Source organism: Mya arenaria, chromosome 1 (genome assembly GCF_026914265.1).
Source record: "Mya arenaria isolate MELC-2E11 chromosome 1, ASM2691426v1".
In the NCBI taxonomy this organism is placed as follows: Eukaryota; Metazoa; Mollusca; class Bivalvia; order Myida; family Myidae; genus Mya; species Mya arenaria.
This window is the reverse complement of record NC_069122.1, coordinates 22,173,575-22,200,272: the sequence shown is the minus strand read 5'-3', so window position 1 is coordinate 22,200,272 and position 26,698 is coordinate 22,173,575. Positions and strand designations below refer to the sequence as shown.

Below are 26,698 nucleotides of genomic sequence, written 5' to 3'. Positions count from 1 at the left end.
GATGTAAGCCATACGGTATTGTCTTACTACGATACAGTGTCTGGGGCCGTTCCACATCAATGAAAATAGTCTTTCCAAGTGTTGCTCTAAATCACTTCGCATTTTCAGTTCGTACCGCTGGTCAAAGTCGGGTGGCATATCTGAAATCTATTCATTGATTTCCTGTCTCTCTTTTAGTTTTTGTTCAACTTCTTGCACCAAACAGTACAGAAGATAATAAGGGCCTCAAGTATGATTTCTTAATTCGTTGGAATCGTCTAACCCCCAGTCAGCCATTACGGCTTTCCTCCGCACTAAATAATGTAAAGCTCCAGATTTAACTTTATTTGTAAGCGGACAAATTTGCTGTTTTCTTAGTTCTCAAAGATTCGTTCAAAACAGATATTTGACAGTCCTATACAGAAACATCTTCGTTGCTCTTTTCAGATTAGGCTGTGGCATCTGCACCAAACATTTCTTGCAAAACATGACGCGTTTCCGAACTTTAATTTTGAAAATAATAATCATTATCGTCGCTACTAGGGATATTATGCATTTCATTTTCTTTTTTATCAGACAAAACGTGATTTCTATTACAACAGAAATATTGTAAATGCCTTCCTGTCCAAGTGGGAAAAAATGGATCTTGCGATAACCAAAGAAGTTTGCAATCTAGAGATATGGAACTTTGTATACAAGTGGCTTAGGGCCAAAGACACATATAATACATGCACACCATTTAAGTTCCTAGTTGCTTGGGCAACACAACTGGTAGGGGATTACTGAATTGCTAGGAAAGTTATTGTTTTACTTCATGTATATTTTAACACTTCAGATGTCCCATTTCCACTCAATTCTTTTAAAAAGGATTAAAATTAAACTTGGTACAAATGTTTGTCTTTTTAAGACAACATGTTCATTTGGAAAGTACAATATAGGTCATGTGGTTAAAAAGTGTTAACAATCTTAAGGCATTCATCATCATCATCATCATCATCATCATCATCATCATCATCATCATCATCATCACTCTATGTCTATGTCTAAAAGCATTCATCATCATCATCATCATCATCATCATCATCATCATCATCATCACTCTAAGTCTATGTCTTACTCCACCAGAGGAAAGGAGATACATGTATGTTAGCATTGTGCTTTCTGTCTGGATGTATGTATCGTGTATGAATGGATGGATGTTACAAAGTTTTTCCTTAAAAGCAAAAGTGCTGGAGGGATTTCAGTGATACTTCACATGAATATAAGTACCAAGCTTACAGAAGTAGTGCATTGATATAGGCATTCCTGCTTGGGTTATATTTTGCATTGGTGACCCTTTGATTATTTGAAAGAGATATAAGTTTGTCAGAGCTTTCTTTGCATTATTCTGGGTGGCGGCGGAGGAATCTCCTTGTGGCGATTTTTCCACCCAGACATGTTTTTCGGGAAATGTTATTATACACATGCTATTGACACTTATGTTTTATTTTACGATATTTCGTAATAACACTTTTATGGCATTAATAAATGTCCTATTTTCATTCAAAGCTTGTGTTACGTTTTCCCTTCATCCATACGAGATCGACCCGGCCTGTCACTTAGTACCTTGACATTGAACAATACATAAAAACAAACACGTCTTGAACAATCATTCAGTTGTATATATTCGATCAAATTTTTCATTCAGTTCAACATATAATGTCGTTGCTATTAACAATCTAATAGTTCAGTAGGCAATGCCTGTTCAAGAATTGTACAAAACAGTTCGGATTACAAAACCAGGAATAAAAACAAATCAATCATTATATCGTTCTATAACTCTCATGCACTGCCAAACGTCTCCACGAACTCGTCTACCCACAGTTGCTTCACACATTTGGAGAACTTCAACTGTGAAGGGAAGAAATAAAACCACATTTACTTGGTTTGACACATGCATTCGCAACCTCAGCAATTACAGACACCGTATACGCAGTTCAATCTGTTTTGCTATTACACTTTAAAGAAAAACTAGACTAAAATGTTAATAACAGCCAAGGAGTCAGGCTCTTGAAACGAAATTAATAGTCGAAAATAACATCGATTCATTAGGTATGTAGGTTTATATATGGAAGTTATAATTGACTCTGAAAGTTAAACCAACAAAATTATTTTCATAATAATGGTATTAAACTTACGAAGGCTTTGAATATAAATAACATTCTTACGAAAATATGTGACTGTTGGTTGAAATAAAATGACAAATTACAATATATGAACATCATATCATACAGTAGCAGCCCAGTGATTTAACCCTAGTATGAACGTCATTTCTTACAGTAGCCCGGTGATTTAACTCTAGTATGAACGTCATCTCATACAGTAGCCCAGTGATTTAACCCTAGTATGATTGTCATCTCATACAGTAGCCCAGTGATTTAACCATAATATGAACGTCATCTCATACAGTTGTCCAGTGATTTAACCCTGGTTTGAACGTCATCTGATACAGTAGCCCAGTGATTTAACCCTAATATGAACGTCATCTGATACGGTAGCCTTGTGATTTAACCCTAGTATGAACGTCTTCTCATACAGTTGTCCAGTGATTTAACCCTGGTTTGAACGTCTTCTCATACAGTAGCCCAGTGATTTAAACCGTGTATGAACGTCTTCTCATACAGTTGTCCAGTGATTTAACCCTGGTTTTAACGTCTTCTCATACAGTAGCCACATATATAGTACTTTATATACAGAAGTAGCATACATGCATTACCACATAAGACTTCTGTTCTAAATTACAAGCAAAATGCACATTACACACATCTAATTCTATATGCAATGATTACAATAAATTCGAGCAATAAAGACCAAACTTGTTTTGGTAATACATGTAAAAAACAATTTTTTGAGTTGTTCAAAGCTATTAGTTTTTATTGCAGTTTTGGTTTATTTAAGTTTTGTCATTTAAAAAAAAAGTAGGCCCAGGCTTGCAGGCCTATATATAGCTTCGTCACTGCATTATCAAGCAACGTTATCTCTCCTTGTACTTTGATATTCTTAAAAACAGTTAGTTTGCGCCAAAACTCAGAAACTAGTGAAAAAAATTGAATGGGATTAACTAAAATGGATATGTGACAATGCACAACTGTACACATCTTTTGAAGTATAACTTTTGAACATATTATTGCATTTTTCTCTTCGAACGAATAAGGAATTAAATAAAATGCACCACTCTGTTTTATTGTTATTACCCCTTAATCTTCGACACTGTCAATGCTTACTTCTAACTTTCCTTCGAATTTGCTGCCGTTACAGCTGGATTGGGTGACGAATTTGTTCAAAAGTAAGAAAGCCGTGGGTTGTAGAGAGAGGAAAACTTGAGGAATCACCCAACTCAGTTGAGTTCAAAGGTATTGTTTTGTGTTATTCATGAACACTTAAATATGAGTAATTAACTTATCATTTCCTGGTTTAAAAACACCTAAGATATGAATACAACTTGTATTGCTCCGAGTTAAAAGTACCATACATGTATTGTGTACATGGTTTGGACAAACGATAGTGTTTACATTGCCCTAGTTTATTATTATGTTGAAATTGCATGAACTGCAAGGCATTTTTGCGCCATTGATATTTTTTTTTATTTATGCATTCTGATTGGACAAGCATGTATCGTTCATCATTGTAAGGATATGTTTTGTTTTTATTTTATGATTATAAAAAGTGACAGTCTAAAGACTGAAATTTCAATAACATAAATATATAGGATATATTAAAAAAATCGATTTGAGTTGAATATTACCACTTAGATCAATATTATTTTCTTTATTCTTTATAAATGACATCAATTGATTTTTATTTCGCAGTTATTTGGAGAATACAAAAAGAGTGGAAATTTCATACAAATGCGTTCTGTCTGGTTTTGTCATTCTATAAGAAAACCCCTCAAAAAGAACAACCTTTGGTTGTTTATTTTAAAACAACATCCGAAATCAAACATTTTTTGCAATTCATACAAAACCTATTTAGCATTTTAGGCAAATTAACCTTAATATATATTCTGGCCTTAACATATTTTAAAGCACACCAACCTCAGCCAGTAATCCGACGAAGCCATTTTCCGTTATCTCCTCGTTACCTATCTGTCCACATCCACAAAACTCGAGACCTTTTCCCGCTACGGTTACCCCGCCTAGGAGACAATAAATACAGGTATGAATATCCTGGGTGGGTTTCCCCTGACACTTGTAGTGTTTTGGAACAATGGGGAGGATGAATCACGCGCAAAAAAGGCATCAAATATTTATTAAACATCATTAATCATTACCAGTTGATTCAAATTCTGTTAAAATACAGTGTTCTTCGGAAGTAATTAACGTTATTTTTCATTTAAAATACTGCATGTCATGGCGTCAATTAACAAAGACGCATGCGCATTTGGAGAAATGTACACTAGCTGTGGATCTACCTTTATATGCTTCCATTCCAAATAGTCATTTGATGTTACATAAATAATACGTGTCCTATAGAAGGTATAAGTATGAAAGACAGAGTGAGAAAAAGAAATGTCATGATTTTCCAGTTTAGAGTGGATAATCCTACCCTCTCTTTGCTATACGGTTACCGGGCAACAGTGTGACCAACGGAAAAACATGCAATATACTTATAATCCGGCAAACGGGGAATAGTGATCAGTCATGTTCCTTGTCCAAAGTAGTTAAAGAAAGTGTAGGTTTATGCACAGATAAATATCAAAGACAGGTAGCACATTGGCTACAACCAAAAACACCTTGAAATGTATTTTACCTGTGAGTGGCATGCCAGCTAACCCTTTCCCTGACCCAGTGTTCGTCTGTACCCCCAGTTGAAGCGTACCGTTCGTGTATAGGACTCTCGCTTCTTGCCACACGTTCACCTACGAATATTAATGCATATTATACACAATCTAACCATTTTCTTTACTTCTAGCACTGGAGAAGCTGCAATGTAGCATTTCCTATATCGACATCATGCTTAAAGAGCAATTATTTCTTATTTTCGACAGTTTTGCTACTCCCAAACGTTTCCCGATTGCATTTCACATCTTTATTATACTGTTTTAATTAAAGCTCTGGTCGTGCTAAACGACTGACTGTCAACTGCACCATTTCACTATATACCATTGTCAATCTGGTTGGAATCATCCAAATAGTTTAATATTTATCGTCATCATTAAATGCATCATATACACATGTAATTATCATTATGATCGAAATTCAATTTGTATATCATTTCTGACTGAAAGCTTAGTCATATTCCGCTGGTCCCGTCTATATGTCTACTGTTTAACATCTATAGGACATCATGGTCCCGTCTATATGTCTACTGTTTAACATCTATAGGACATCATGGTCCCGTCTATATGTCTACTTTTCAGCATCTATAGGACATCATGGTCTCGTCTATATGTCTACTGTTCAGCATCTATAGGACTTCATGGTCTCGTCTATATATCTACTGTTCAACATCTATATGACATCATGGTCCCGTCTATATGTCTGCTGTTCAGCATCTATAAGACATCATGGTCTCGTCTATATGTCTACTGTTCAGCATCTATAGGACATCATGGTCTCGTCTATATGTCTACTGTTCAACATCTATATGACATCATGGTCCCGTCTATATGTCTGCTGTTCAGCATCTATAAGACATCATGGTCCCGTCTTTATGTCTACTGTTCAGCATATATAGGACATCATGGTCTCGTCTATATATCTACTGTTCAACATCTATAGGGCATCATGGTCCCGTCTTTATGTCTACTGTTCAGCATCTATAAGACATCATGGTCCCGTCTTTATGTCTACTGTTCAGCATATATAGGACATCATGGTCCCGTCTATATATCTACTGTTTAACATCTATAGGACATCATGGTCTCGTCTATATGTCTACTGTTCAACATATATAGGACATTATGGTCCCGTCTATATGTCTACTGTTCAACATCTATAGGACATCATGGTCCCGTCTATATGTCTACTGTTCAACATCTATAGGACATCATGGTTCCGTCTATATGTCTACTGTTCAACATCTATAGGACATCATGGTCTCGTCTATATGTCTACTGTTCAACATCTATAGGACATCATGGTCCCGTCTATATGTCTACTGTTCAACATCTATAGGACATCATGGTCCCGTCTGTTGTATACAATGTGTGCAACAGGACTGATCATAGGAACATGATGCATGCGGTTGCTAAAATATGGTGCCATGTAAATCAATGGACGGACTTGCTCGTCTGTGAACGCTGCAACCTCCAGATATCGAACACTATTGTGCATGTTATTAGCGAATGCGAATCGACCGCCTTATTGAGGTCTCAACTACTGAGCGACAGTTTGTTTTGTGGCAGTGACTTTGTATCAGGGTTATTGAACTTGACCAAACTATGTTTGCGTTAAGGCTCATGGGCGCTCCGATACAGCCATTACTTGAAGATGACGTGAACAGGTCATTCTTACTGATATCATTTCAGTACATCTCCAAATGTGTTCACGGTGTTTAAATTGAATGTGACAAATGTGACTCAATGAAGAGTACATATGGTAGACTAATCACCCTAATTTGGCACATGTTGTACATATTTGTAATGCTCCATTAGAATTTTAAATATTGACCTTTCTTTGTGTATATAAAATGCATATCTCCTACAAGGAGGAAATAAAGATATTTAATTGAATTGAATGTTCACTCTTTAGTAGCGTATGATTTACGAATAAGATGTGTTGTTGAAACAGGGCCTGGACTTTTAAAACTGCATATTTACTTGAAAAGGTAGTTGTATAACGTCCGATTGTCCGGCTCCATCGATGGTCACTACTTGAAGCTGTACATTTCCATTAAGGAGGGAAAGGTCAAGGGTAGGCGCACCAAGATCAAGGTTCATACAGTTGGACACCAGAACCTGGCGACCCTCATTAGCGTTATTGGCCGGTTTGAAGTACACCTGCAATCAACATTTTTAAAATACCAATTGTTTCAAATCTCAAATTTTGAGAATATCACCATGGACACATATGTTTTATTTGTCAGTTCAAGTATTTAAGGCAATTATGTTAGTACGTTATAAATTTAAATCGAGATTTTAACATTGCATAACAATATCAAGAGTGCTTACACACATGCACTATTTGTGTGTTTCGACAAAGTGTTAAATAAAATCAAAAGAAAAAACAACATAAAGAACATTTACATGACAGCCGGTCGGGCTACTGCAAAGATGGTCTTTAGACACAGTTTACTACTTACGCTTATGAAAACGTTGTCGTACTGCTGCTGGGCAAACGGAACCTCGAAATTAGCTTTGCCATTGAGGACAAAGGGAAGCCTGTTGTTGACGGGTTCGGTGCCATTTTCGAGCTGACCGTACTGGATTATTTGGGTCTTTTTTTGTGCGCCAGATCGCACCATTTTACCATCGTCGAACACGATGTCCAGTTCCATGTTACACGCTGATAATATTACAAAAGTACAACTTTACCAAATAACATTCTATTGAAAGGTGAAAAGTCTAGATGGGTGCACTAAAGGGACGTTTCAATCACAATGCATTATTATGTTTAAATCATTTAACTTTAATGATCAAAACAAACATGTACGAGCATAAGCACAACTGGATGATTTTACAAATAGATCCCATGTTTGTAAGCCTAACTTGATGATGTTACAAACAGTTCACATTTTCATCAGCCTAGATGATGTTACACAGTTTCCAAGTTTATACCTAGCCCAACAAAAAAGATCACTCACAGTTATCTGGAACATCCACCCTCTCTGCACATGTGCACGTTTTAATGTCAAAAAGTGACCCGGGAGCGCAGTCCATAACGGTCTTTATTTTGCCATCAACGGTGATGTACTTGGAGCTGTTCGTAGGTACTGGTTCAAGGGGGCAAACTGCAAAGTATGAGTAGTGAATTAAATTGTGACAGTTTAACAACTATTGGGTATAGGTTATGACCACTGGCACCGGATTAAATATGCACTTTCTATTATACGGTACAAAATGCATATTTATAAAAAAAAATTTTTTTCAATATTTCTTCACATATTCGGTATTATAATTTTTAGTAAGGAATTATAAGATTTTTTTTGATTTTTTTAAAAAAAGATTGAGTTTAAAAATCCGGTGCCAGTGATTATGACTTGCAAAAATTTAAACGGAGCAGTACGCTATTATACCGTGCTCACCTTAGAGAAGTTAGGTATGGTATTATATCTCACCTCCTACATGAATGACGCTATCCGATTGGCCTAGAGCGGTCACGTGCACGACGTGTTTAATCCATACCCCCCCCCCCCCCCCTAGAAATAGTAGGTTTCATACCACCCCTGTAACTTTCATACTCCGCAGAAGACGTAACAAAATGGCGGCCGAATAATTTGTAACTTCTCTCTCGGCTTATCTTTTCACTGTAGGGGAGCTAACTTATGCACGTTATTGAATATCGATTTTATTCAAGCAATCTGTTGAGTGTAACCGACTGTTTACATGAGTCATTGGTTACAAAATGGCGACTAAAAAACGGTTTGCAAGCACAACAAGTGACGAATCTCTCAAAAAAGGTTAAAATTAAATTCAGAAGAGACGCTTCGATGCAACAAAATCTCTGCAAATGTCCTGAGGAGTTACTTTTAAGAAATTGTTAAAAAAAAACATTGTTAAAAACAGTTAACTGTTGTTGTTTTTCTTATGATCCCGGAACAACCTATTTTCGACCACAACCTATTTTCGACCGCCTCCTGAAAATGGGTAAAACACTTCTATTTTGCGCCACTTCCGGTAAAAATAAGCTCCAATTGTTAACCATAACAGTAGAACTGTCAGAAAACTTCATTTGAAAAAGCATGGGAATGGTAGTGTTAAAAAAATAATTTATACTTGAAACAACACAATTTTGTCATTTTTAATTAATGTCAAATTAGACCCTTTGTTTAAAATGATTTCACATGTAAAATACTTCTTTAGAATCGTGTTGTTTTTGTTTGCCAGATCTTACATATCTACCATAGCCTAAAACCTATGCCCTATTGTTTTCTTAGTATAGTGCAAAATATTAAAAGCGCATCAAAATATGGTATGTTGCTTATTCTAAAATTAATGAAATTTATCTACAGGTAACTATATTGAATTGCATTTGGGCGCTCAGTTACCATAAAATTATACATATTGCATTTATTGACCGTGATACATCTTTCTTGTACAGTTATAATTTAATGTAACCTTACTGAGAAAATATATATGCTGTCAAACAATGTTATTACTATATTTACATTGCTATTGTTTTTATTCCAAATAAACTTGATAACAAACTTTTTGTATTTCTTAAAATATAATTTTGAGACAAAATTTAAGCGTCACTGAATATTTTCATAACACATACATTATATCTTAATATAATCTTATTATTAAAGGTACTCGGTGAGATATATTCGTTACACTGTTAGTAGCTGGGAGGGCTCTCGCATGGTATGAAACCACTGTGGGTGTATATCAAATACCCCCCCCCCCCCCAGCTACTAACAGTGTAACGAATAATACCGTGCTCACCTTAGAGAAGTTAGGTATGGTATTATGCAGTGTTCACCTTAGAGAAGTAAGGTATGGTGTTATGCAGTGTTCACCTTAGAGAAGTATGGTATGGTGTTATGCAGTGTTCACCTTAGAGAAGTAAGGTATGGTGTTATGCAGTGTTCACCTTAGAGAAGTATGGTATGGTATTATGCAGAGTTCACCTTAGAGAAGGTAGGTATGGTGTTATGCAGTGTTGACCTTAGAGAAGTTAGGTATGGTGTTATGCAGTGTTGACCTTAGAGAAGTTCGGTATGGTATTATGCAAAGTTCACCTTAGAGAAGTTCGGTATGGTATTATGCAGAGTTCAACTTAGAGAAGTATGGTATGGTATAATGCAGAGTTCACCTTAGAGAAGTTAGGTATGGTATTATGCATTGTTCACCTTAGAGAAGTTAGGTAAGGTATAATGCAGTGTTCACCTTAGAGAAGTTAGATATGGTATTATGCATTGTTCACCTTAGAGAAGTTAGGTATGGTATTATGCATTGTTCACCTTAGAGAAGTATGGTAAGGTATTATGCAGTGTTCACCTTAGAGAAGTATGGTATGGTGTTATGCAGTGTTCACCTTAGAGAAGTAAGGTATGGTATTATGCAGTGTTCACCTTAGAGAAGTATGGTAAGGTATTATGCAATGTTCACCTTAGAGAAGTTGGGTATGGTGTTATGCAGTGTTCACCTTAGAGAAGGTAGGTATGGTGTTATGCAGTGTTCACCTTAGAGAAGGTAGGTATGGTGTTATGCAGTGTTCACCTTAGAGAAGTATGGTAAGGTATTATGCAGTGTTCACCTTAGAGAAGTAAGGTAAGGTATTATGCAGTGTTCACCTTAGAGAAGGTAGGTATGGTATTATGCAGAGTTCACCTAAGAGAAGTTAGATATGGTATTATGCCGTGTTCACCTTAGAAAAGTATGGTATGGTATTATGCAGAGTTCACCTTAGAGAAGTTCGGTATGGTGTTATGCAGAGTTCACCTTAGAGAAGTTAGGTATGGTATTATGCATTGTTCACCTTAGAAAAGTTAGGTATGGTATTATGCAGTGTTCACCTTAGAGAAATATGGTATGGTATTATGCAGTGTTCACCTTAGAGAAGGTAGGTATGGTGTTATGCAGTGTTGACCTTAGAGAAGTTAGGTATGGTGTTATGCAGTGTTGACCTTAGAGAAGTTAGGTGTGGTATTATGCAGAGTTCACCTTAGAGAAGTATGGTATGGTATTATGCAGTGTTCACCTTAGAGAAGTTAGGTATGGTATTATGCAGTGTTCACCTTAGAGAAGTAAGGTATGGTGTTATGCAGTGTTCACCTTAGAGAAGTATGGTATGGTATTATGCAGAGTTCACCTTAGAGAAGGTAGGTATGGTGTTATGCAGTGTTGACCTTAGAGAAGTTAGGTATGGTGTTATGCAGTGTTGACCTTAGAGAAGTTCGGTATGGTATTATGCATTGTTCACCTTAGAGAAGTTCGGTATGGTATTATGCAGAGTTCAACTTAGAGAAGTATGGTATGGTATAATGCAGAGTTCACCTTAGAGAAGTTAGGTATGGTATTATGCATTGTTCACCTTAGAGAAGTTAGGTAAGGTATAATGCAGTGTTCACCTTAGAGAAGTTAGATATGGTATTATGCATTGTTCACCTTAGAGAAGTTAGGTATGGTATTATGCATTGTTCACCTTAGAGAAGTATGGTAAGGTATTATGCAGTGTTCACCTTAGAGAAGTATGGTATGGTGTTATGCAGTGTTCACCTTAGAGAAGTAAGGTATGGTATTATGCAGTGTTCACCTTAGAGAAGTATGGTAAGGTATTATGCAATGTTCACCTTAGAGAAGTTGGGTATGGTGTTATGCAGTGTTCACCTTAGAGAAGGTAGGTATGGTGTTATGCAGTGTTCACCTTAGAGAAGGTAGGTATGGTGTTATGCAGTGTTCACCTTAGAGAAGTATGGTAAGGTATTATGCAGTGTTCACCTTAGAGAAGTAAGGTAAGGTATTATGCAGTGTTCACCTTAGAGAAGGTAGGTATGGTATTATGCAGAGTTCACCTAAGAGAAGTTAGATATGGTATTATGCCGTGTTCACCTTAGAAAAGTATGGTATGGTATTATGCAGAGTTCACCTTAGAGAAGTTCGGTATGGTGTTATGCAGAGTTCACCTTAGAGAAGTTAGGTATGGTATTATGCATTGTTCACCTTAGAAAAGTTAGGTATGGTATTATGCAGTGTTCACCTTAGAGAAATATGGTATGGTATTATGCAGAGTTCACCTTAGAGAAGTTCGGTATGGTATTATGCAGAGTTCACCTTAGAGAAGTATGGTATGGTATTATGCAGAGTTCACCTTAGAGAAGTTAGATATGGTATTATGCCGAGTTCACCTTAGAAAAGTATGGTATGGTATTATGCAGAGTTCACCTTAGAGAAGTTCGGTATGGTATTATGCAGAGTTCACCTTAGAAAAGTATGGTATGGTATTATGCAGAGTTCACCTTAGAGAAGTTAGGTATGGTGTTATGCAGTGTTCACCTTAGAGAAGTAATGTATGCTATATTGGAGAACTTTGGTATGATCATATGTGTATGCGTGATCGTATGTATGAGTACACATTTACGGTATGACAGCATAAATTGTTTCCCGAATAGGCGAAGGTTATAATATTATGAAGTTCTGTTCAAACAAGTTCAGGATATGGTATCATGAAGTGTAGTCCTAACAAGTGTAATGGCATTTTATATATAAATTAGCAATTGAGAATATCTGCATAAAGAAAAAACAAACATGTTAGATGTGATTCTACAATTTATCAGCACATATTTTATGCTTACATTCCTTATATCCTGGCGGGCAGTAGTCATTGCACTTGTCGGCCTCCTCAAGCGGCACACAACCCTCAGTTCCAGAGTCGAACTTCCGGCCGGAGGGGCAACACCAGCGTTCGTCCCCAAGTTCCGCATTGCACTGCATGTATGTGCGGCAGTGATTATCCTGGATGTCATACTTCTGAACACCCTTCTTACAAATGTCTGCAAAAGGTTGATTAATTTGCCTGTCTTACATGGATATTTACGCCCATTTACATTGTATTTGGTGGCGTTATAATCTTACATATTTAAAATAAAAGGTAAACTCATTTGCTGCCGTACGCATACTTGTTAACAGCTATAACAGGTGTCTGTGAATTTAATAAAAATAATTTGACGAAGTGCATTATCACAGTATGAGAACATACACCTGGTACAGTCATCACAGTGTGAGAACATGTACCTGGTACAGTCATCACAGTTTGAGAACATGCATCTGGTACAGTCATCACAGTATGAGAACATACACCTGGTACAGTCATCACAGTATGAGAACATGCATCTGGTACAGTAATCACAGTGTGAGAACATACACCTGGTACAGTCATCACAGTATGAGAACATGCATCTGGTACAGTAATCACAGTGTGAGAACATACACCTGGTACAGTCATCACAGTGTGACGACATGCACCTGATACTGTCATCACAGTATGAGAACATGCACCTGGTACAGACATCGCAGTATGAGAACATGCACCTGGTACAGTCATCACAGTATGAGAACATACACCTGGTACAGTCATCACAGTGTGAGAACATACACCTGGTACAGTCATAGCAGTGTGAGAACATACAACTGGTACAGTCATCACAGTGTGAGAACATGCACCTGGTACTATCATCACAGTATGAGAACATACTCCTGGTACCGACATCACAGTGTGAGAACATGCACCTGGTACCGACATCACAGTGGGAGAACATACTCCTGGTACAATCATCACAGTGTGAGAACATACTCCTGGTACAGACATCACAGTATGAGAACATACACCTGGTACAGACATCACAGTATGAGAACATACACCTGGTACAGTCATCACAGTATGAGAACATGCACTGGGTACAGTCATCATACTGTGAGAACATGCACCTGGTACAGTCATCACAGTATGAGAACATACACCTGATACCGTCATCACAGTGTGAGAACATACACCTGGTACAGTCATCACAGTATAATAACATACACCTGGTTTTGTCATCACAGTGTGAGAACATGCACCTGGTACAGTCATCACAGTATGAGAACATACAACTGGTACAGTCATCACAGTATGAGAACATGCACCTGGTACAGTCATCACAGTATGAGAACATACACCTGATACCGTCATCACAGTGTGAGAACATGCACCTGGTACAGTCATCACAGTATGAGAACATACACCTGATACCGTCATCACAGTGTGAGAACATACACCTGGTACAGTCATCACAGTATAATAACATACACCTGGTTTTGTCATCACAGTGTGAGAACATGCACCTGGTACAGTCATCACAGTATGAGAACATACAACTGGTACAGTCATCACAGTATGAGAACATGCACCTGGTACAATCATCACAGTATGAGAACATGCACCTGGTACAGTCATCACAGTGTGAGAACATGCACCTGGTACAGACATAACAGTGTGAGAACATACACCTGGTACAGACTTCACAGTATGAGAACATACACCAGGTACCGACATCACAGTGTGAGAACATGCACCTGGTACAGTCATCACAGTGTGAGAACATACACCTTGTACCGACATCGCAGTATGAGAACACCATCACAGTATGAGAACATGCACCTGATACAGTCATCACATTATAAGGACATACACCTGGTACAGTCATCACAGTATTAGAACATGCACCTGGTACAGTCATCACAGTATGAGAACATACACCTGGTACCGACATCACAGTATGAGAACATGTACCTGGTACAGTCATCACAGTGTGAGAACATGCACCTGGTACAGTCATCACAGTATGAGAACATACACTTGGTACAGTCATCACAGTATGAGAACATACATTTGGTACAGTCATCATAGTGTGAGAACATGCACCTGGTACAGTCATCACAGTGTGAGAACATACACCTGATACATTCATCACAGTGTGAGAACATACACCTGGTACAGTCATCACAGTATGAGAACATGTACCTGGTACAGTCATCACAGTGTGAGAACATGCACCTGGTACAGTCATCACAGTATGAGAACATACACTTGGTACAGTCATCACAGTATGAGAACATACATTTGGTACAGTCATCATAGTGTGAGAACATGCACCTGGAACAGTCATCACAGTGTGAGAACATACACCTGATACATTCATCACAGTGTGAGAACATACACCTGGTACAGTCATCACAGTATGATAACATGCACCTGGTACAGTCATCACAGTATGAAAACATACAACTGGTACAGTCATCACGGTATGATAACATGCACCTGGTACAGTCATCACAGTATGAGAACATACACCTGGTGCAGTCATCACAGTATGAGAACATACATCTGGTACAGTCATCACAGTAAGAGAACATACACCTGGTACAGTCATCACTGTATGATAACATGCACCTGGTACAGTCATCACAGTGTGAGAACATGCACCTGGTACTGTCATCACAGTATGATAACATGCACCTGGTACAGTCATCACAGTATTAGAACATGCACCTGGTACAGTCATCACAGTGTGAGAACATACACCTGGTACAGTCATCACAGTGTGAGAACATGCACCTGGTACAATCATCACAGTGTGAGAACATCCACCTGGTACAGTCATCACAGTGTGAGAACATACACCTGATACATTCATCACAGTGTGAGAACATACACCTGGTACAGTCATCACAGTATGATAACATGCACCGGGTACAGTCATCACAGTGTGAGAACATACACCTGGTACCGACATCACAGTGTGAGAACATGTACCTGGTACAGTCATCACAGTGTGAGATCATACACCTGGTACAGTCATCACAGTATGAGAACATGCACCTGGTACCGACATCACAGTATGAGAACATACACCTGGTACAGACATCACTTTACAGGTATACATGAATTGTATGAGAACATACATGTATGTGTTCCTGGTACTTACCCTTTTCATACTGAGGTGGGCAGATATCTGTGCAGCCGTTTGCCTTACATTCTGCAGTTTCGGGGTCATATCCCATCCCGCTTTCACAACAGACCGGGAGTGGATTCTTGTCCCCGCAATTCCAGTAAGTGCGACAGTTTGCGTCGTCCAGTGGCTCTGTCGCCGGACCATTAGGCAAACACACGTCTAGAACGTTAACAGGATGTCGATACACTTTGTGGAAAAGCCAGCGGTTACCGTTCATGCGGCAACCCATAACACATATTTACTTTTAAAGCATGAAAAAAAGTAAGCTGTAAGACACAGGGTTTCAGCATTTCTTACGCACACATAATACAACATAACAATTATGTTTATTTGAAGTGGCTTTGGCGTTGTCAAGGTAATATGTAGTAGACCATTATCATCGTATTAAACCACGATAGTTTCCAGTGTTGAGGTGATTTCTAATTGCCTTATCGTCTTTGAGTTTCGTGACGTTTACGTCAATAAATGTTGGAGATGAGGTAAAACATCGAACTTTTTTATTCAGAAGTCCTGTGTATAAATTACCTTTCTTGATCGGACACTGGTCATAGCAGGTTAAATCGGCCACACATGCTTTTGCTTTTGGGTCAAACTTCCGTAGTTCGCCGCAACACGATGGAGTCAACACTACAATCAAGTGATACACGTACGTGTTACAGAAGATATTGATATTGTGTGAAATATTCAAGATTAAAATGACATTTTATTAATTTTATAATAGTGTGTTGTGTTTGATTTCGTTTTTTAAATAAACGAAACTATGACGTCATGTATTTTACACTTTAAAACAGCAAGTCTTACTATTGAGCGTATTTAATTTGTCTTAGTTTACATTGATTATCAGTGAAGTGTATTTTTGCATAAATAATTAAGATTCCCAAGAGTAACATCATTTAGTTTAACTGCTAAATTGAAATAACAACGATTTCATTGCTTAAAAATTCAGGCATTATTTAAGTTTAAATAATATTATTAGATTAAGCATGCATTAACTCGATAATGAAACTAGGTCGAACATCGTCCTATCGTCCTATTGTTAGACCGTGTTAGTTTAACCAAATAAATTTCGTTTCGAAGGAAAGAGGGCATGTCAAAAGGTTATGCCCCTAAGTTACGCTCCCTGAAACGCCATGTCCTTGATGCGCCCCTGAAAGCCCCGCTCTGGGGCTTTTCCTATCAGATCTACTTAAGTACGTAACAGAAACTGCATGTTAGACACTGAAAACAAGATAAGAGCTACCTAGCTGTACAGGTTATGGGGCTCCTTGTGAAAATAGTTTAAAGAATAAAACACCCTAACGCATACGCACACACTTACAGACCAACGGGGGCGCGCAAACACTTACAGACCAGACCAACGGGGGCGCCCACACACCGTCACACACCAAATCATTTCCTTTTTGAAAATTCTTAACTACTGTTATTTTTACCGTTTTCCCCTGTACGCTCGTACATATCAATTCCATAGATGGATTCCAACACATTCGAGAAACCTTAAGTATAGATTAGTATTTATTATTATTAACTTGGCGCACCGAGACGACCACATTAAGTGGATTAATACTAGCAAAGACCAAAGAATCATGTCGACCACTAAGTGTTCGTAACAGACACTCGTTGTTTCAGTTTTTGTTTTGTTTTAAGTACACGTATAAAAAAAGTTCAAAAAAGGGAATTAATAAATGAAAATTATTACAATAAAGCTCTTATCATAATTATTATAATACTACAATGATAATTACAAGGACTAGCCCTGTAACCAAACATTTACGATGACCCTGTTTCAAGGAAACCTATCCTACCTCCACTACTGCACTCCCAGTATATCTTGCAATTTGAGTCCTGAAGGTCAAACTTCTCGCCTTCATTTCGCCCCTGGCAATAATCTGAATAAACGAAAGATGTATTAATGTAACTGGTCATGCAATACAATTGTTCTCGCCCAGTAGGTCTAACTCGAAGTCGACCTCTTAATAACCCTATAACTAAATAAAAGCATATGATCGATCAAAGTTCTTTGATTCCATGAAGGCACAATCATTACTCAACCGTCCTTTGTCACTTCACATTCCTTGTTGTGCTTTTTTAAATGCATGTCTCATCCTTTTGGATGTATTAAAGTATTTATTTATCTGTGTAATCGGCAATAAGTTATGCCGGAATACAAATAACAGAGTCCTTCTGCGCAAAAAGCACATTTCAAATATCATTATTAAAATAACATTTGAAAAATAATAACATTTGAAGTGTCCTTTTTTGCGCAGTTATTATTATAATAACATTTGGATTGTCCTTTTTTTGCGCATTTATTATTATAATAACATTTGAATTGTCCTTTTTTGCGCAGTTATAATTATAATGACATTTGAATTGTCCTATTTTTTGCGCAAAAGGATTTATCAAAAATAAAACATTGGTTACGAACGCGTCGATTGACTAGATATGATATTGGAAATGTTTTTCGCGACTTTGCAGGTTTGTCGCATTAGTATATTGAGTAGGCAAGTAAAGTCATCGGCGACTTTGCAGGTTTGTCGCATTAGTGAGTAGGCAAGTAAAGTCATCGGCGATTTTGCAGGTTTGTCGCATTAGTGAGTAGGCAAGTAAAGTCATCGGCGACTATGCAGGTTTGTCGCATTAGTATATTGAGTAGGCAAGTAAAGTCATCGGCGACTTTGCAGGTTTGTCGCATTAGTGAGTAGGCAAGTAAAGTCATCGGCGACTATGCAGGTTTGTCGCATTAGTGAGTAGGCAAGTAAAGTCATCGGCGACTTTGCAGGTTTGTCGCATTAGTATATTGAGTAGGCAAGTAAAGTCATCGGCGACTTTGCAGGTTTGTCGCATTAGTGAGTAGGCAAGTAAAGTCATCGGCGATTATGCAGGTTTGTCGCATTAGTGAGTAGGCAAGTAGCCATGTAGGCAAGTAGGCAAGTAAAGTCATCGGCGAATCATAGGATGTTTGTTTGTCTGTTCATGAAAACCATGTACTAAAGAAACAAAACGACAAAAGTGTAACAGCAGCGATATGTCTACAAAGGGCTTAATGCTATAAGATTGCAACGGAACCATTCGCAGTAACAATATCAGCATTACAAGTTCTAATCAAAATGCGTAACTGTTACACATGGTAATATTTACGACTATGTTCATAACCTCAACATTATATATGTTTTGTTTATTAGCCCAGGATTACATAAACGTATTTTGGCCTTAGATATGTTCGGTACGCCTAGATCGAATTACTCGGATGACATCAATTACCCCAGGGAGATGTCGGGATGGAACCATTTACCCACATTGTAATGACGTAACAACTTACTGATGCTGCAGTTGACGTTCTTTGGCGAGTCACACGAAATTGTCCTCTCAACCTGGAGACCCGCCCAGAAGGTGCCGTAGGCGCACTGCATGACAGTGGCAGTATACTGGTTGCCCGGGGCCACCTCTTCGCACATGATGAAGCGCCGGCAGTCAGTTTCGTCTGCTAGGTAGCACAGCTCCGTACGGCATTTGTTTCGGCACACTAGGAATGTTTTAAGGATGTTTTAGAGCGTCTGCATTGGACGGATGGTAAAAACATAAAATGCATGCGATTAACGTCCAATAACGTGTATAAAAATGATTGTTAAACATTCAAATAAATGGACAGCATACTGACGGTACTATCAACGTTTATTTTATTCAGGAATGGTAGTAGGCCAGCTTTGACTCATTATTATTAAAATACCAAGCATCAGTTTGGAAAACGGGGAATGTGATCCGATGTGTGTTGGATTTATCTGCCGTAATTTCATTCAAAATAAGGAGAAACGCAATTTCTTTTTATGACGTCAAGTCAGCGCAGCCTACAAGGCGCGCGCGTTTCCCCTTGCAGATTTCTTTGATTACGTTTTGACTATTTTTTTCTATTGTTAATATGTAAAATAAATGCTTTACAATTCCAGCACTGTCATACTCACGCCTGGTTAAAGCAGTGTCTGCAACTGAAAAAAAATGCCCTGTGAGTGACAGTGGAGAGATAATTTCAGTGAAATTTATATGTAAGCCTTCCTCTATTAAACTCAAGACATACTTATGCTTTGCATCAAGTTTTATTCACCGCAAGTGATCATATACTAGTGATTTCTTGATATCGGTCAAACTATGTATTATATTTCAATTATCACTCGAAGGTTATTAATTTCATTTATAGATAGTTTAAGTCAAAATACATCAATCTTAGAATACTTATCCGAACCTGGCGCTGCCGGTTTTGTAACTAAAAAAAAATAATATGTGTACACTTAAAGGGTCGGAAAAAAAAATCAAAAGTCTTTAACAACGTTTTAAAGCTGCACTCTCACAGATTGAACGTTTTGACAACTCTTTTTATTTTTTGTCTTGGAACGAGCTAATTTTTGCGAAAATCCATGGAAACCAGTGATATAGACTGCTGACAAAAAATTAGATCGCAGAATTTCATATTTAAGTTCAAAAATTCATGTTTTATGCATTTTTCTTAAACCGTTAGTAACGGTTTAAACCATAAAACATTAATTTTCGATCGGAAATATGCAAATCTGCGCTCTGATCTTTTGTCAGCAATCTTTTATCATTGGTTTGCAGATATTTACTCAAAAATTCCCTCTTTCCAAGACAAAAAATAAAAAAAAATGTAAAAAACGGTAAATCTGTGAGAGTGCAGCTTTAATCATTGCTTTAAAGTATGTAACCATGTTCTCGTTAATGACAGTTATTTGGTTATAATAATCCAATGTCGAAAAACATATACTGACAAAACACACTTCTAAAGATCAATGTTTTTTTTAAGTGATTGTCATAAATCGAATTGGTATATTTGGAAACACGATGCAACAGTACAGCGATCGAGATTATAAATCGTTACCTTTTACTTCAAAGAATCATTATTAATCAAAGCGTTAAAGCGTTAAATGGCTTTCGGCCTGCAACGTTTTGTGAGCATAGTCATGTTATTGTAAAACATAATTATTAACATAAAAATCTAAAGATAGTATATGCTCGCTCGTAATTTCCTTTGGAAAAACTTTTAGAGTTTTATGTTGATTCTCAATTAGATCATGTAGTATAAGTCATTTGAAATGTGTAATACGCCAAATATATACGTATAAGGTATGGAGTGATTCTCAATATCATATAAAACCTTATCTGGAGCTTTGGTTTCAAAAACAATGCACTGCCACGGAAAAAGCATTTAGGAATTTTAGTAAAGGCGTATTAAATTTACTTCCAGGATATGCCAGCCTAACCAAATGCATCCCAACAAATTGCATTGGACATATTAATTAGGTTTATGTTTAAGGCTTCCTTCTACAACGACAAATACCTTTGGATCGAATCACCCAAATACTATTTATTCCCTGTATGTTTGATGTATATGTATCTTAATAATGCTCTCAACCTACGTCACAAAATGAACAGATTACTCATTTATATCAGTGGTTTTTAAATATTCATATGCATTATACTAAAAGGTCTTTGGTCTGACTTTGGTCTGAAGTTAATGAGACAGAGGAATATTTACACACTTTCTGTTTCATTCGGCATTACATGACTATGACACAAATTGTAGCAGGTCGATAGCCTGTCAATGCATTACGCGATTTGATTTGAATGGTTAAGTGTATAATATGCATTTAGTACTGGTTAAAGGTTGTTAGTATGTACGTACACAAGAGAATGGTCTTATGCGACACTCATTTTACAAACACAAGGACAAACTATCAAGTAAGAGCGATTTAAGCAATTTAAAACATAGAAAATATTCTTATGAATGAACTTCAATAACTAAAAATAAACTGATTCTAGGATAAAATGAAGTATTATTATTTTATTTTAAACATTATGGTTTGATAACTTACGCCTAAATAGCATTTAATTGTATTATAATACGATCCATTTTTTTTCCTGGTTTTAACGAGTTCTCAGAGTTTATTTCCGGGGAATAAACCTGTCTGAATTCGAAGACCCAGATTCTATTCTTAACTACAAAGTACATGTAGATATTATCGGTCCTCGGCCTTACATGTATTTATTTGATTCAGTACGCGTTCATTTAGGAAACTATTTGCAGATTCTGCTTTTTATATTGCGTTCTGTAATTCGCCGATATTGAAATAATTGCGTTTTGTACAATTTTAATCGCGTTATATTACGCAAAACGCAGCTTATTCGAACTATATTAACAGCATTACAAAGATTAAATCACTTAACAGCGCTACTTTTAGCCAGCTAATAAATATGCAGAACGCAGTCCGTAGCAGTTGAAGTAGATTGCTTACTAGGTATTTTTGTGCGCATTAATTCGCCAAAAGTTAAAAATGTTATGTCGATCTGCCGATGCGATTTCCGAGATACGGTTATAAAAATCTGCAGGCCTCGCGGCCTACAGTCTAATAAAACGGTTGTCAGTGAGTTTACCCAATGGCAACAGACTACACACGTATACACATGGTCGGATTAAAAAAAACCACATTCACAACTTGTTGAAGGGTTTGAATGCAAATAATTTCAAACTGTATTTCGACAGCCTTTTCCTAAGAGTTATAATTACCTACAAATCATTTTTGATGACGACGTAATATTTTTAATCAAATCTAATTAAGAGTGAGGGAATATGATGCGTCGCAATTGACATAGGTGATGATATTCCATTTTTTAAATAAGAGTAAATTTCAGAAATCTGACCTAATTCATATAGAGCATTTAATTCAGCACATAAAAACCCTCAAAGTATATCATGACACTGAACTGAAAAGACCAATGTCAGTGTGTGTATACAACGTGATAAATTTCGTCATAAATGCTAGTCTGAAGGCAATGTTTAGCTTCGAGTGATGACAATGAAACAAAGGGCAGTCTATTCCGCTTAAAGAGCCCCGTATTCGTTTCATTACTGGAGTTTGATAAGGTGATTAGTTGTCTCGATCGTACATTTCGACAAACATGTTTCCAAAATAATGTTTTGACAGTGCTCCATCAAGCTGCGGTTTTGTGAAAAGGTTTGTCGAAGTTTTTTTATGAAACTAAACTCTCAATCAAACACTGGTAAAAGACTGAAGCTCCGTAAGCGGTGTAGACTGCGCTTGGTTTCATTTAATATGGCGAAGAACTAGTCAAGTTATCTTTGTTTAAAGTCTTCACACGAAGTAAAATATTGCGTTTCGACAGAGCATTTATGACGCAATTTATCACGTGGTGTACACACACTGAATGGTTAAAGCGTCAGGCCGCCTGAAATCGCTCTGACATCCTGTGAAATTCACAGAAATGAACTGGATAAACATAACTTTCATTTGTCATTATATAAGTAATAGTTAGATGACTTGAAGTAAATTACTAATGATAAAGAGAGGACGGGAGTGAGCGTAACGAACGAGCCCTTCTTAATCATTAATGTATAACTTCAAGTCGACTAACTGACAAATAATACAACCTCATTGACTGATACATTGTCAACGCAAAACCTAACCCTTCTAGTGTGTATCAGATGAGTCCCTGTAGGCGGACCTTTAAACATCGAATGTTTAATTTTTGAATGACCAGACCATCTAGTCTAGTTTTAATTGCCCATCTGCAATTTCATTGGCTAAACTTTGTGGATTCTGTTCTAAAGTTAACTTATAGAGCTATTTGGTCACTGTAACACGTGATTAGTCAAAAATTGTACTGCTGTGCATGGTTGTGATATTCCTTTTAAAAACCTGCACTGACTCAGGAATTACCAAACAACTATTCAACCAAATACAATCTCTATTACATGTCGAACATTCAAACCAGTCGGATGCAAGTCACCCCGCTGGTTAACCAAGACAGAGTATCTTTTTAAAACTATGTTTTGTTTCTACTCACCGTCCTGGCCCTGGAGCCCTTGCACACCCAACAACACAAATACACACACAAGCATCAACATCATGGTTCTGAAAGATAATATATGCTGTAGTGTAAGAGTGTGTTCCTCGAAACAGTTTATAAACAACTCGGTTTAAGGATATCGGTTGGAACAATCATATCTTTCAAGAAAATCAATAAACAATAATTATGCTCCTGTACAAGTGACACGTGACTACAGAGAACGTCTCTGATTAACCTAATACATTTATTTTTCGATGTTTCAATCAGTTACTAGCTAATATACATCTTTAAAAAACTTGGAATCGATTTTCATACAAAACAACTAACAAAAATACTCGAAGAATAGAACTGTTTCAATATTCAGGATTCTGGTATTGTTACTCTAGACTTCATAAATTACCGCTTTGCCCTATCAACGGTACCCTTTACTTATATATAAATTATGATATGTGTTGTAACTTAATATTTTACTAGTGTCAATTGCTGGATTCAAATATACATATTTTCACCTGACTTCAAAAAACAAACAGACTTTGAGTGATATAAAATGAAGACATGGTAAAACCACAGCAAATGCGTTAAAACGTTTCAAAGATTGAACGATCACGCAAGAAATACATGCTGTTGAAACTCTTAATATGTGCAAAGGTTTTTTATATCAGATGATTTCTAACAAGTAAGATTAGTTAGAAAATAAAAATGATGATGTTGTGTTATTATCGTTTTTTAATGCGATTAATGTTTCAAGCTTATTCCCTTGATGGTGAAAGATTGGCTGTTGAAATTGAAATAACCATATGGTATGAAGTATGATAGCAAATAACAAAGAACAACCAATTGTATACAATCAATCTCAATGAATGCATTAGACGTAATAGTAACTTTGATCAATTATAAAATTGTTTATCGATTTTTTTTGTTTTTATTATATCGTGAATGTCATATTGCCAATTATGATTTTATGACGTAAAAAGCAATGAAATATTGTATAAAGCTAGAGTGTGAAGTATTTTCAAACTCAGGCAGTCTTGCATGGTAACTGTTTGTGTTATCCCAGGCGCTTAGTTTTAGCATTCCATGAAACTCTTAAAATATATTGCGGAAACCGTTCTGTCTTTAAAACTGATAAAAATTGCATGAACTGAATTCCAGAGTTTTATGCGAAACCTTTGCATCAAGTATATGTACACGCACTTTAGAAATGAATGTAAAAACAGTATGTTACAAAGTGGCGTATCATCAACCATTTCAACGGTTGTTCTTATTATTTCTACTTATTTAAGAGCATAATACACAAACAATGAAATTATAAGTTGCGAAATGCTAGGATGTGTAACAGGTACATGTTTAGAGTTATCAATTTGGTTGTTCGCGACCGACGCCACAGACTTACAATTAAAGCGCTTCTTATTACCAGCTCATTTTTGAAAAAAATATTTTAGCATTGTGTACGATATCATAGTATTTGGAACATCTAGTAAAATACGCATCAGTTCTTTCATTTTTGTTTTTGTCAATGAATTTAAAAAACATTTATTTTAATAGACATGAAATAATTTACATATATTTATATTAAATATTAAATAGTTCTGATAAATACCCAATGCGTCATATTTAGACACAACTCTATCGAATGAACATGTCTTTATCTCTTGCATATTATAAATTCAGTTAAAACTTTATAGTGTTTTGTTTGCATGATGTTCGTCGAAGGAAAAATTCGAATCGTTTTGTTAAACTTTATATTTTTGATAATCTATTAGTTCGCGTGTGAATCAAAGAATGTATTTATTATTTTAAAAAAGTTCTAAGTTAAAGCTGTTAGATTATAGAGACATGTCGATTACCTGTTGCGATATCCAAACCTACCAAATCTTCAACTGCAACCGAACTGAATTCTGCCTCATATCAAGTATGCCTAGTGCGGAAAAAAAACGCGATTTGATATGAGAATTTACATGAATATGCTTTAAATCACGTGAAAAGTACATTTTCAAAACCACAATAACCGAAGGTAATCATGAACACCAAAGGCGTTTCACCAAATCCGTTGATGTAATTAGACAAACTTTGCAATATGTATTGCAAAAATATCCTGAAAACAGTATTGAAAGTTAAATTACCTGTGTCAGTCATGCTTATTTTGCATATTTCAAATTCATTTAATCATCATTAAAGACAGCGAAAGCATTTTTCTTAGTTTTTAATAATTACTCCCAAGTCCGCATGATAACAGCATGCCTTCAACGCGCTATTTAGCATATGCTTTGATAAAAACTGTATGGCAAAAACACATAATTTTACCTCATGTAGAAAACGCTATGTTTTAACGGGTATGTGTTAGATGAAATTTCGCTTCTCGTATGAAAAATTAAACACCTGGCAACCAGAGTCAAGGAGGCAATCAAGTTGTATATGTATATGTATATGCGACATATAACAGGTTGTAGGCCACTAAGCGCAGTGTAACTTTTCCTTCCAATCTTTAAAAATAAGGGTAACTCTGATGATCAAGAAAGGGATAACAATGTCAAGTTGTTTGGGAAAATTGTTGATTTCAGTCATAAATAAAATATTGATGGCTTTTAAGAAGTTCCAAACTTACTGAGGAACAAGCAGATGTTCGTGCAAAGTCTGGTGTTGTTGATGCTATTTTCGCTCTCGCAATGCTGGAAGACGTTTACTTATCAAAAAATAATCGAATGTATTTTTCTTTTATTGACTACCGTATTAATGCGTTCGAGGGTTTGGTAAGAATGATTTTATTAATACTGTTTGAGTAGTGTTCAAAATGTCGCCTTACTTTAAATTCTGTTAAAATGAAAGTTTGAAAACGAACGTGTTTAGTAATGACACCTCTACTATAACAAGAATAAATACATTCATCAAAATTATTCTGTTTAAACTTAAGAGATAAACATTTTTTGAGTTCCAACTTCACTTTCTTTTTCCGACCAATCCCATGCGAAATTTTCATGTTTTTAAGGTTTTATGTATATTATGTTATAGTTAAGGCCCGGTCACACCGCAAGATCTTTGCTGGAGCGTTCCTGGAGCGGTGAAAAAAATTCATCACCGCTCGTTACCGTTCACCAGAAGTTGGCCCCCGTTAAGGCAACGCCGTAAACGCTCGGCCACCGCTCATGGTCCCTCCTACCGCTCCGAAAGTTTTGAGTTGCACAAAATATTGCGAGCGGTGAGGAGCGGGCAATTT

General features: G+C 36.6%; 1 protein-coding gene across 3 annotated transcripts; it reads right to left on the bottom strand.

Annotated features, from left to right (window-relative positions):
- Positions 1-1,619: 1,619 nt before the first annotated feature.
- On the bottom strand, positions 1,620-25,394 carry LOC128230787 (uncharacterized). 3 transcript variants are annotated; one of them, XM_052943230.1, is made up of 15 exons: positions 25,332-25,393; positions 23,482-23,549; positions 19,850-19,870; positions 19,572-19,595; positions 18,932-19,135; positions 17,415-17,498; positions 16,138-16,239; positions 15,586-15,771; positions 12,415-12,612; positions 7,762-7,908; positions 7,261-7,463; positions 6,779-6,958; positions 4,768-4,876; positions 4,053-4,153; positions 1,620-1,869 (listed from the first exon to the last, which is right to left on the bottom strand). In XM_052943230.1, exons 2-15 carry the CDS (start codon positions 23,543-23,545, stop codon positions 1,801-1,803), a joined length of 1,692 nt encoding a protein of 563 aa, XP_052799190.1. In that variant the 5' UTR covers positions 23,546-23,549; positions 25,332-25,393; the 3' UTR covers positions 1,620-1,800. The 3 variants fall into 3 exon arrangements, with proteins under 3 accessions (XP_052799190.1, XP_052799196.1, XP_052799201.1); XM_052943236.1 differs by lacking the exon at positions 19,850-19,870 and having other exon boundaries at positions 25,332-25,394; XM_052943241.1 differs by lacking the exon at positions 19,850-19,870 and having other exon boundaries at positions 19,572-19,589; positions 25,332-25,370.
- Between the last annotated feature and the right edge of the window lie 1,304 nt (positions 25,395-26,698).